This window comes from Stigmatopora argus, chromosome 9 (assembly GCF_051989625.1).
Source record: "Stigmatopora argus isolate UIUO_Sarg chromosome 9, RoL_Sarg_1.0, whole genome shotgun sequence".
Lineage (NCBI taxonomy): Eukaryota > Metazoa > Chordata > Actinopteri > Syngnathiformes > Syngnathidae > Stigmatopora > Stigmatopora argus.
In genome coordinates, this window is record NC_135395.1 from 3,617,675 (window position 1) to 3,631,154 (window position 13,480).

General features: G+C 40.3%; 1 protein-coding gene across 3 annotated transcripts in view; it reads right to left on the bottom strand.

Moving 5' to 3' along the window:
* Positions 1–1,169: 1,169 nt before the first annotated feature.
* Positions 1,170–13,480, bottom strand: part of LOC144082071 (protein phosphatase 3 catalytic subunit alpha-like) — a 36,970-nt gene continuing 24,659 nt past the window's right edge. For 2 of the 3 annotated variants that reach the window (XM_077608902.1, XM_077608904.1), the window contains exons 8-14: positions 12,940–13,034; positions 12,739–12,864; positions 11,356–11,433; positions 9,467–9,551; positions 8,287–8,384; positions 6,978–7,025; positions 1,170–3,488 (exon numbers count right to left, since the gene is read on the bottom strand). In XM_077608902.1, the coding sequence (XP_077465028.1) occupies positions 3,310–3,488; positions 6,978–7,025; positions 8,287–8,384; positions 9,467–9,551; positions 11,356–11,433; positions 12,739–12,864; positions 12,940–13,034 (709 nt within the window). In that variant the 3' untranslated portion in view covers positions 1,170–3,309. The remainder of the gene's footprint in view (positions 3,489–6,977; positions 7,026–8,286; positions 8,385–9,466; positions 9,552–11,355; positions 11,434–12,738; positions 12,865–12,939; positions 13,035–13,480) is intronic. The other variant, XM_077608905.1, reaches the window with a different exon arrangement.

Here is a 13,480-nt window from a genome sequence, read left to right on the forward strand (position 1 = left end):
ACGTTCACTGCTGTCTTTTCCTGGGAAAATCACCCCCCGGCCCGGTTGTAATGTCTGAAAAGCTCCAGTATTTGTATTTAATCATGAAATGCTGCTAGGAAGTGGATTTTACCCCATTTTTGTGCAGATTTATTGATTATTTTTTTATTTGTCGCAGCTGTAGCTGCAGTAGAGGTTTTATAGCCATAAAATAGTTTTTGAGGGTTGGATTGATACGTTGAAGGTGCTACGAGAAAATGCACGGACCACCACTGATATATATAATGGCTTAAATATGAAAACACAACTGGAAGCGGTGGCTCCAGTGGCACGAGTGGTTACCTCACAGCTCTGGGGTCCTGGGTTCAAATCCAGGTCACGTCCGCCTGTGTAGATTTCCTCTGGGTGCTCTGGTTTCCTCCCAGATTCCTAAAACATGCATGGTAGGCTGATTGGACCATCCAAATTGCCCCTAGGTATGGGTATGGGTATACGTATGGGTGTGAGTGTGCATGGTTGTCCGTCTCCTTTTGCCCTGCGATCGTCTGCCCACCGATTCAGGGTGTACCCCGCCTCTGGCCTGGAGACAGCTGGGATTGGCTCCAGCACCCCCCACAACCTTAATGAGGATAAAGCGGTTCAGAAAATGAGATGAGACGAGACATCTGGAAGCAGCACAACCAGGGGAAAAGCAATGAAAGGAAGCTGACAGATAATTTGGAATTATTTGATAAGTATTCATCTACAAAATATAATTAACATCAGTCAGATTCAGATAGTTTTTATGCCAGCAGAGAAGGCCTTTATACACACACACACACACACACACACACACACACACACACACACACACACACACACACACGCACACACATACACACACACAAGTTTCCAGTCATGATGATTCTCAGTAAAAATGAACTGCAATGAGGCTTTTGACAGAAATGAGTTAAGCACCTCTAATCTTTATGATGCCACAGATCACTTACTTTTGGAAGTGACTGGGAAAAAAAGAAACAAATATTCACAATTTCTCTTTAAATTCACCTGTGTATTATCACGTCAGATTTCGGCATTGCATCGCTTTTTCATTTTCATTTTCAGTTGGGTTTGGTTGGGTCTTTTTTTGCGTTTGACGGCGATGCGGCTATAGATCTTCCTTCAGGAAATAAAGGCTCAGCATCAATGGCAAAGGTTCATGCATATTTTATTCAAGAGTAAAAAAAGTGGATCGTCCCATGGGGCATGCTTACAGTGTTAGTGAATGGGAAGTTGAAAGCAAAAGAGTTAGCGAGAGAGATAGAGAATGAGATAGAGAATGAGATAGAGACTGAGATAGAGAATGAGATAGAGAATTAGATAGAGAATGAGATAGAGAATGAGATAGAGAATGAGATAGAGAATGAGATAGACAATGAGATAGAGAATGAGATAAGAGAATGAGATAGAGAATGAGAGCATTAGAGAGAATGTGTGTGTGTGTGATAGATAGAGTGAGAGAGAGAGAGAGAGAAAAGAGAATGAAAATGAGAGAATGTGTGTGTGTGATAGATAGAGAGAATGAGAATGAGAATGTGTGTGTGTGAGAGAGAGAGAGAGAGAGAGAGAGAGAGAGAGCAAGAGAGAGAGAGAAAACCGTGGCAACATCGCTATGGCACGGGATTTTCATGGTTTAGTGGTTTCGTCTCTCCAAAAGAATCACAGCAAGATCAACCAAGGGGCAACGCAACATGAGGAGCAACTAGCAGAAAGAGAGCCAGAGCTTAAATACTAACAATAATGTTCATAGTAAATATAATAATCATCAAACCATAAATATATATTTAAAAAAAAAACAATATTTATGAGCGTACACTTCGCTTTGTTATTGTTACGGCAACATTATTCTGTTCAAATGTCTTGGTGTCGCTTTAAAATACGCAATTTCTTCTTTTTACCATGCAATCATGCTTTTGCCTGCCGAATGCCTGTGCCTCTGTATATAGTGTGGTCATTAACTACAAATTTGTATGTCATCAAACAACTCCTCCACACTGACAAAGAACAGAGAATTTAACTCGGACTCTGCTCTTTTGTTTCCGCCGCGTGTACTGTTATTTAGTGCAGCGCAAAAAGAAATGGGAAGCAGGTGATAAAAAGAACCGGGAAGTAAAGTCGACATAATAAAACACAAAAGTGAATACAAAAAAGCAAATTAACATTATGTACAAAATAAATTATTTGTTATTCCTCACTTCATTTTTCCAGAAAAACAGAAAATAAAAATCCTACTATATAGTGAAACACAGAGCACAAATATAATTCACATTATTATCAAATAACTTAACTTTGCATGCACCGATGCGTTAATATAAATGCTTTACAAAGACGTTTTCCCTCTGTTTTATTCTGGTCTTGGCAGCTGTAAGATATAAGTTCCCACTTTCTAGCCCAGAGAATGTTGGCTATCACTGCCATTTAGTAGCAATAGGGATTTAATATAGTATGACTTCACATTATAACTCCCGTCCCCTTCGCGTATATAACGCATTCTATTTCTGCTAAGCTGCATCCTGCATCAGGTGTGCAATATAAATGTTCAAAGTTTTCTATTTCCACAGCAAAACTCATGAGACACTTGCTTCCGATCACAGCCGACTTTCCGACCTTTTTAATCCCCGAGAGCTGTTTAGCCTGAGACCAAAAGGGGCGAGTGGGTCGCCACTCTTAAATAGAGGCGTTGTGCTACAAAAGCAAACGGTTCATCTCATCCCAATAATAACAAGCGGGGGCTCATCAAGCCACCGTCCATTCTTTTTTTTCAAATATTACTGCAATTGACATTGTTAAAGTGTATTCGCAATCCCATAAAAACTAACTATTGTAAGTTTGGTTCCACTTCCCGACTTTTGGATGCAAATTAGGAACAAGATGTCCCCGGTGGCCGCTGCTCGTCAACACGACACATTCCACCAAGAAAGTCGCACCACGCTGACACTGTCCACCCATCGGGGTTCTCCGGCATGCACAGTGAATAGTAGCTCCTCCCGATCTGCTCATTCAGTAGTTTCTTTCCTCTGTCTGTCGCGCAGGTAAAAGGGAGTTGCAGTTCTCTAAATAGAGAAGCCTTTGTCAAGTCCGGCCACACTGATGCCTTTACATACAGCAAAGAGAAGGAGTAGATTATCATGTGAGAGTGTGTCTTGTTTGAAACGATGTTTGAAAGACTGCATTGCTGTGTGATGCGTTTGCGTATCGAGTATGTCTATGTACAGAAATCAGTAAGGATGGTGCTATTAAGGGTGTCGTAACTGCGGTAACTGTGACTGGCCGTGTGACAGTACGCATCCATCACTGTATATTGCTGTTGCTGTCGGTCCCGTTGGGCTCTCCCATATTCATGCGGCCCATTGACAGGCCCACACTGTTGATGGCGTCACGCCGTGGCGGCATTCTCTCGTTGATGCGGTCTAGACCTTTGGCCTCCTCGAAACTGCTGATCCGGTGCTGCGGGGAGAAGCCTCGGATAGCTGCGTGGACAAGGAGTCGGACACAAACATGCAGACGCAGTTATTATCTGGCATTTGATGGAATTGCCTGCATTCAAACTCTTGAAAGAAAACCCCTTTACTGACTGTCAGTCTATCTTAAGAGGCCATTTACACGACAACGGTAAAAGGATGAAATGCAAAAACTTTTCCGAAAAGTCCACCATGTACACGCCTATGGCTGAAAATTTTGAAAACTCCATCCAGATTGGAAATCTTGACAGCGCTCCACCCTTCGAGGTATCCAAACTATTGCACAAAGAGCAAAAGTGGATGCGGGTTTTTGTTCCAACTAATCCAACACAATAAATTTATCAACAATAAGGTTTCTACACCTGACTGCGGTGGCACTCGGACGTTTGGTCGAAAGATGTTTGGTCCCCGGACGTTTGGTCGACCGGACGTTTGGTCGACCGGACGTTTGGTAGAACGGACGTTTGGTAGAACGGACGTTTGGTAGAACGGACGTTTGGTAGAACAGACTCTCTCTCTTTCTCTCTCTCATGATTATAATTTTGAGAGCGAGCGATTACCTGGTTGCTTGCTTTCAACAGTAAACTCTCTGTCTCTCTCTCTCTCTCTCTCTCTCTCTCTCTCTCAGAATTTGACAGCGAGTGAACCCGGCGACCAAACGTCTAGTCGACGGCCCGTCCGTTCTACCAAACGTTCGGTCGACCAAACGTCCGGGGACCAAACGTCTGGGGACCAAGCGTCTTTCGACGAAACGTCCGGTCACGGACTGCGGTCAACTGATAATATTTGTAAGACACTGGATTGGTGACAAGATGTCGTATTGTGCTGTTGGACTACAAACCTGCAACCCTTTGTGGCACAATAGCCCACCCGTTGTTTAAACAGTTTTGGGTGACGTTTGATTTCCGTACTCCAGGTCACTAGGTAGTGATAATAGTACATTATAAATTTGATGACTTCAATGAGTGAAATTGTCTATGCCGGCCGGATCGGTTGGAACAAAAACCAAAACCCACAGATACCCTCGAAGACTGGATTATTATTCTCCATAAACTAACTGCGGTCAATGCTATACACGAGTTCAATCAACTATTGACTACGCTCATTTCAGAGAGTCTTTTAGAGCATAAACGAGCAATTTAGTGCATCCATTAAGATGCAGCGAAAGAGAAAGACGAGTGGACGAGACCTGGAAGGACCGTACTATTGGAAGGTTCATACAGTAATGTGTTTTCCAAATGTTCTACTACATGGGGAATTAAAATAGCAGTTACACGGCACTTTTCACGTTTTTGCTTAGGTCTTCTAAATGTGGCCCAAGTGTCATCTTAATCTAATTCAACTTTTTAGGAGTTTTCATTCAATACTTGGCAGGACAAACAGAACATTTGGTCCATTCTTTTCCCCTAAAGCTTTGGGCTCAGATAAACAGAATTTGGTCGCTTTGCATACGTTCTTGTAGTAGTATGGACACACATCAGGCAGTGTTTATCTGTTGTTATCAATGCAGAGCCCGGCCGGATTAGTTGAAGTAGACCAACAAAGCCCTAAAGAGGGAATACGGATGGAACAAAGCATAGCCAAACTGAAGTGGGCATTCATTTTGTCTCTTAAATGTGTATACTAATTATTTTACTGGCGTAGTTGTACTTCCACTCTGTACCCTCTTAAATGTAGCTTTTGTTTCCGTTACTTTTAGAACAAAAAATTGATCAAGCTTGGCTAGAAACTCATGGAGACCCAAACTAAGACTGAGAAACAAAATCTTCAGCAGACGGGACAGCAAAGCGTTCTATGCACAGAGCTCATTTCGGTATTATATATACAGTAGAAATTCCTTTTAATGTTTTGTGGTTGATCATTTATTTGATTTTTTCAGAGACCTAGTTTATTCCGAGTATGATAATAGTAGTAAGCATAGTCACCGATAACAACACAATAGCTATAAATTGATGACACCACTTTAAAAACTACTTTTCATGAATGTGAAGCCACATACAAATATTCTGCTTCAGTGTACACCCATCACGAACTCTAGCTCCCATCTTTCACAGAAAAACACAATTCAAGCAATACCCATAATTTATTTTCCTTAACAAATTATGGACTGTATTTCACATAAGCCACAGACAAGACTACATATACAAATCCAAAGTCCAAAAAGACAATGTGAGCAATAATTTTCTCGTGTTAATATCAAAGTACGTGGGAATAAAGATTTTGATGCCTACCTATCATACGCTAAATAACTTGAGTTTTCTTCTTAAAACTATTTGATGTTTTTGACCATGGCTTTCTTTGTAGAAATCTATCTTGAGTGCTAAACGATCAGCATTGCAATCATTTACCAATCTTTAACGACTTTGTCTTGCAGGCATTAAATTCCACATTTGATTATTGATATGCAAACATTGCTTTTCACAGTGATTTTGGAACAAGGGTTTGCACAAACTGAACTATTACAGTCAATTAAAGCGTGCACTTAATCACCAAGCGTCTGCACACAAAATACTGACACATTGAGTACCATGAAATCAATCTGTTTGGTAGTTTTTGTTTATTTTGAAAGGTCTGCATTGCGCCTCGAGAAAATGTAGCTGATCTGTATACGATTTATTCTGATCACTGATTTCGTTTACTAATTATTTTCATCCTATTTCGACCTCAACAATGTGAATTTAGTTAGCAAATGGTATCAGTGCAACACCATTCCTTCACTCATTTTCCATTCCATTTGTAATCACAAAGGCTGCGGGGGTGCTGGAGCCTATCCCAGCCAATTTTGGGCTGTATTCAGGGGACACCCTGAATTTTCTGCCAGCCAATCGAAGCAATGCAACGCTAATTAAAACAAAGTTATGTCTATTTGTTTTTGTTATACTAGGCTAAGTTCATAGAGTGCCAGTCCGGGATATGTGAGCAGGATCAATAACTTATGCTCAATTGTACAAACATTGTAATAAATCAGCCTCATAAATCAGGTAAGTGTCATTGAAACGAAGCTATGTGTAGAAGGCTTTTAAAAGGTTTTGATTTTATGCTAGAATGAAAACTTTACGGGTCAGCGTGGTATCAAAGCATAAATTCTTTTGTAAATATTAGAGCTAGTATTTAATTTTCACCATCACAGCTAGCTGATAGAGGAAACAGATTGATTGCACAGTGACCCTTTACAGCACCTATAACATATTTAATAACAAGAAAACAGACAACAAGGGGTCAGATTAAGGTCCGCCTGCTTATCAATGTTCACCCCCGCATTTCTGGTGTGCGCTCGTGTTTCAAAATGTTTGGGTGAGAATGTCGACAATGTGAATGCGTTGAATGTTAGCGAGCTGTGATTATTGTTGTGAGAGGTGAGGCGGTTAAAAAAAGCGTTGAGCAAGACAATCTATGATATGTTGAGCATGGTGGCAAAGAGCGCAGCCATGCTGCTCGCATTAACCCCGCCCCCCACCACCGACCCACGCCAAGCACGGTGATATGAGTGGCTTTTACCTTCAGCATCCTTAACTGTCTCGATGGCTTCTATGGCCTCAATGGTAGCTGAATGATGGTCAGATAGATAAGGAGAGAAAAGAGGGGAGAGGAAGAAAGACGGCAGGTTCCGAGAGAGCATAGGAATGAGACGGAGGAGGAAAAAAAACGAGTGAAGACTGAAACATGCTTCTGTGCAGATACACCTGGATATGATAGTGTTTGTGACTTATGGGCGTTTATGGAAAATCCAGGGCCTTTCTTGCAAACATATGTGAAACAATTCTTGACTGAAAAGGAATGTTTCAAGCTCAATCCATGCGTTGTTAGAGCAGTGTTTCCCAACCTTTTTTGAACTGCGGCACACTTTTTGCAGTGAAAAAAGGCAAACCACTAGCTGAAAATCTTCTAATTTAAAACTACGTTGCCTATATTAACATTATAAAGTCGTTCTCATCAAAGTTTTATTGACAGGAATAAAACAAATTCAAAATCTATCTTTTTCACACCGATCTAACGTCATCAAAGTTGATGACCCCGAACAGCTTTCAGTTCGACTGATGTTGTAATAATTAATCCAACGTTTTATTTTAGTTTTTGACTTTTTCTCCCAATGTTACGCAAAAACGAATGTGCTCACAGAGACTTTACGTCACTAAAAGTTGATGCCCCTGAAACCAAACAACTTCCGGTTCCTGTACCGTAAAAACAGGAAAATGACTTAAATCTCAAAATATTACAACTTTTTCCCTAACATTACGAAAAGACCCATTTTGTGCTCACACAGACTTAACGTCGACAAAATGACTTTAATCTCATAATATTCCAACTTGAATCTTATAGTACAATCGATGATTTCATATTTCAATTTTAACCTCGTAATAGTTCGATTTTAATCTCTTAATATTGAAATTTCTTTCTTGGATTCTTACGATATATGACTTCTTGTAATTTCCTGCGGCACACCTGAGCAACGCTCACGGCACGATGGTTGGGAAACACTGGGTTAGAGGACCCCCGGGGTTAGAAATAGCGTTCTCTCACTCGCACACTATCCCTTTCTCTCTTGTCTCACACCCCCACACGTATAACCAGCAGGCTGTTAGTATCCTCAGCACCAGCGCAGTGAAGTGAGGAGAGGCAATGAGTCCGCAGGGCAATAGGATGACAGGAGATAGTAAGTGCAAGAGGAAAAAAGGTATACCTCGCTGTGGTCCATAACGTATGCTTAACTTGTATTTGGAGTGTGTATTTTTCCACTAGAGTTGAGCTCTGGTTTTGACAATCAGGTGTGTGAATGTGTGTGTTTGTGATTGTGCAAAAGACTCACCACTCTGCAGAGTCTGTTTGCCTCCTGAAAGCACTCCACTTGGCAGCATACCTGTCGGGGTCAGGCCTTTCAGGGTCAATACGTTCTCACTTTCTTCCCTGAGAGTCAGTGAGAGGGAGAGACAGAGAAAGAGCAGAAGAAAGGCTAAGAATAGAAGCATACACCTGTCCAGACTGTTTATGGGTTAAACCACGTGTCAAAGTGGCGGCCCAGGGGCCAAATCTGGCCTGCCGCATCATTTTGTGTGGCCCGGGAAAGTAAATCATGAGTGCCGACTTTCTGTTTTAGGATCAAATTAAAATTAAGAGTATAGATGTATATTAAATTTCCTGATTTTCCCCCTTTTAAATCAATAATTGTCATTTTTAATCCATTTTTTTCTGTGTTTTTAGTTCAAAAAATCATTTTGTAAAATCTAAAAATATATATAAAAAAAGCTAAAATAAACATTGTTTTAGATCTATAAATAACTGAATATTCAGGGCTTTTAATCCAGTTCTTTTAATCCATTTATTTAAAAAAATCTAAATATGATATCTAAAATGGTCCGGTCCACGTGAAATCAAGTTGACGTTAAAGCGGCTCGCGAACCAACCCGAGTCTGACACCATTGGGTTAAACAGATACAAAAGGCACAGAAACACATTCAGAGTGAAAGTTCTTGGACAATTTACAGCAGTGGTGTTAAACGTACGACCTAGGTGAACCTTAAAATGTTGCAAAACCAACAGTAAATAACCTGAAAGTGCCCCCATGGTGTTACCATGGTTACCGAGGAAAAAAATTGGTCCTAAGTAAGACGGTGCAAAGAAGGGTACCCATTTTTTCCCCCGGTAACCTGGTAACCCTCTATTTCAGAAGCGTGAAAGGTAACCCCTGAAATAGAGGGTTACCATTCTAAGGTTAAAGGACCTAAAAGTACCATAAAATGACAAAAAAAGTGATGCAAAATTAACTCATTGCCTGCTATTGACAATTATAGATGTCCAATTTAATTAAACTGGCTGTGGATGCTCATCTTTCAGTGCCATTGACGTTGCTAGACGTCCAATGCATTTTGACTATGAGGGATGAATGAACGAATGTTAAATTGCGTTTTTTGCTTTGTTACAAGAAAGACTGACTTAAAAATAGGTGGTTCTCTCATTATTTTCACCCTTTTTCAAACAAGTCAACTCACCGTAGAACAGAAAACATTTTAGCCATCTTCCCGATGGCACGGATTTTGTTCTTAATCACTTCCTTCCTGGCTGCAGCTGCACTTGCTATAAAAGAGACAGACAGCATGTTATTATTTGTTATAAGAAACACTTATGTACTACTACCACTAATGCACTATGTGTAGTAATCTGTTTGCTGGAAATGAGTGAATAGGTAAATTCATGATTGATGCATTTTAAAATGTTGAAAAAAAATCATCAACAGTTGTGTCTGCACATCCTAAACCAGTGTTTCCCAACCTTTTGGATTGGATTGGATTGGATTGGATAACTTTATTCATCCCGTATTCGGGAAATTTCGTTGTTCCAGTGGCAAGAGGGTGAGGATGCAGGAATAGGAAAGGCATTTTAGACATAAATAGATAGGTAATAGATAGGTAATAAGTAGGTCAAGAAATAAATACATGAATAAATATATAATTAAATAAGCGTGTTGCTTAGGACATATATACATACATACATACACATAAATGTACATGCATGCATACGGTAGGTCTTAACACACAGCCATTTTTTTGTTAAAAAGCCTGACAGCTGATGGGAGGAAGGATCTGCGGAAGCGCTCCTTCCTGCAATGAGGGTGCCGCAGTCTATTGCTAAAGGAGCTTCGGAGGGACTCCACAGACTCATGCAGGGGGTGGGAGGTGCTGTCCATGATGGACATCATCCTGGTCAGCATCCTCCGCTCTCCCACTTCCTCCACAGAGTCCAGAGGACAGCCCAGAACAGAGCTGGCCCTCCTGACCAGCTTATTCAGCCTGTTCCTGTCCCTCTCCGTGCTCCCGCATCCCCAACAAAGCACTGCATAAAACACTGCAGAGGCCACCACAGTGTCGTAGAAAGTCCTCAGCAGTGTCCTGCACACTCCAAAGGACCGTAGACTCCTCAGTAGGTAGAGGCGGCTCTGGCCCCTTTTGTACAGGGCATCTGTGTTTGTGGACCAGTCTAGTTTGTTGTTGAGGTGAACACCCAGGTACTTAAAATTCTCCACGATTTCAATGTCTGTACCCTGGATGTTCACCTGAGTGGTCTGTTGAGGATTCCTCCGAAAATCTTTTTTTTGAAATTTTTTGAGCTTCGGCACACTTTTTGCATTGAAAAAATCTCAAGGCACACCACTAGCTGAAAATCTTTTAATTTAAAACTATGTTGCCTATATTAACATTATAAAGTCGTTCTCATCAAAGTTTTATCAACAGGAATTAAATAACCCCCCCAAATGATTCCAAAATCTTTTTTTAACCAATCTAACGTCATCAAAGTTGATGTCTGCAGACCCCAAAAAGCTTTCAGTTCTACTTATGTTAAAATCATTTTACCCTTATTTAAATTTTTGACTTTTTCTCCCAATATTTCGCAAAAAGTAATGTGCTCACAGAGACTATATGTCACCAAAATAAGTTGAAAACCCTGAAACCAAACAACTTCTGGTTCACGTACCGTAAAAACTGAAAAATGACTTAAATCTCCCAATATTACTTCAACCAACCTAACATTACGAGAAGAGCCGTTTTGTGCTCACACAGACTTAACGTCGACAAAAGTTGAAGCCCGGAAAACTTCCGGTTTACTTAACATAAAAATAAACAACAAAATGACTTTAATCTCATAATATTACGATGTGAATCATGTTATAGTACAATTGATGATTTCATATTTAAATTTTAACCTCGTAATAGTGCGATAATATTTAGATTTCCCTCTTGGATTTTTACGATGTGTGACATCTTGTAATTTCCCGCGGCACACTGGTTGGGAAACACTCCTAAACGATGAATACTATGCATGGTGCATATCTCAATCAGGAATGTGATGCTAAATCACAGTAGCCATGTTGATTATTCCTTACCATCGAAGATCTCTTCGCCATCATTCATGAGTTCGTCATCAGAGCAGATACTTAGGACATTCACCAACATCTCTGTCACTGTAAGAAAAAAATCACATCAGGCTCACAAAAGGATGACTTTACTATGATGATATTTTCTCTTAAACTAAACTGCTTGGTACTCAGACATTTGGTCGCCCAGACGTTTGGTCCCCGGACGTTTGGTCGCCCGGACGTTTGGTCGCCGGACATTTGGTCGCCGGACATTTGGTCACCCGGACGTTTGGTCGCCCGGACGTTTGGTCGCCGTACGTTTGACAACATGACAGAGAGTTTACTGTTGAAACCAGCTCTCAAAATTATATTCATGAGAGAGAGAGTTTAATATCTACTTATCTACTGTTGAAACCAGCTCTCAAAATTATATTCACCCGGGCGACCAAACATCCGGCGACCAAACATCCGGCGACCAAACGTCCGGGCGAACAAACGTCCGGGTGACCGAATGTCCGGCGACCAAACGTCCGGCGACCAAACGTCCAGCGACCAAACGTCCGGTCACGGTGTAGCTTAGCATAAAACGTGATATTCCAACCTATATTTTGTATAACCTTGAAAAAATGTCAAACCTTTTGGAAGAGAATATGTTCTGGCATGTGTAGAACTTTCCTCCTCCAAAGGCTCAACCCTTTTACATTGCATATCCGTATTTTATGCATCAATAATTTATGGTTGAAAAAAAAGTGGTCCGATCAATCATGAATGTATCCGCTGAACATTAACAGAAAATAGCTAAAGAGCCTTTGTGATTTCTCTATAGAACTCTATCGCAAACTCACAACTGCTTACATCATTATTTTTTTTTAAATCTAATTCTTCTAAAAGTTCACTTTTATTACCTTCCATTTAGTCAAAGCCTTTAAATTTCGCTTCGTCTTATCCTCTGTTTTTTTGTTGTTGTTTGTTTTAGCATGAAATAATTCACATTTTCCATTATTATTCTGGACTTTTAAACCCAGCCTCAAACACTTCAAACAAAGAATATGCAAATAACTAGTTACTAGCAAATCCCCCTAAGCCCTGCACACCCACCACTCTTTAATCCTCTAAGTCGAGGCTAGCCACTTTTTAAGCAGAGATAATAGTGGTGTCTTATGAAGTGACATCCGAAATATACAACAGGATAAATTTTCACTTTTTATGTTTGTATGTTTTAAACTACAGAACCATTACAAATATATTTTCATTAGAAACTGAATGTTAATAGGCCAACAAACAGAAAGCAGAAATGTGAAACCTGCAGTAATACATACTGGACTTGGAGAAAAATGAAATTGCGTTTCTTTCAAAACCTTCAAAATAAATTGGGTAGGTTTGTATTCGCCTCTTATGGGCGCACATTACCCTTTTCCCCCACAAAAGGCAGAGACCAGGTGAAGACGTCCATAAAGTTGGGCAGCCAGTACGGGTGAGGAGAGCAATTGAACTGACGGATGTTCATTACATTGTTCTCATATTTCAACACCGCAGCTAGAAACACAAAGTAACAAGCACTTTATCTCATTTGAATTGATTCCCCCCAAAAATGCATGTGCAATTCTTTACCTTTGTTATTATAGACATCCAGGTAGTTTGGAGCAGAGAAAATGGTGATGAGGGAAGGAAATCCTGTTGTCTGACTCTTTCTGTACATGCGGTATCTAAAACAGATTTGTTTTTAAATCAAGAGCTCTTTTTCTGGTGAATTTTGAAGGTTACTGTTTGACGTAATGTTACTAATGGTTTCACCAAAGTGAATGAAGCGCAACAGCAACAGTGCATGTAAAAGGGCAACCTTAATTGCTGCATTACATTGAGAGGATTTTTCTCATATAACAGATGCCAGGGTTGATTTACCGGTCAGACGATGATTTGACCTGAAACTATTTTCTTGACAATGGGTAGAAAACTCACATAGTTATGGATATTCACATTTTATTTCATGGCAATCTTCAGACGAAATCACAAGGTTTTGTTTAAAATCTTTGTGGTAAAATATTCCATGTTTAAGCCCCTCTCCTGTTTTGCGGTTAACTTTAATTGGGACTTACAAATTGCTCGAAGCAAACATGCTTTGCTTACTATTTATGGCATTGCAGCATTGTAA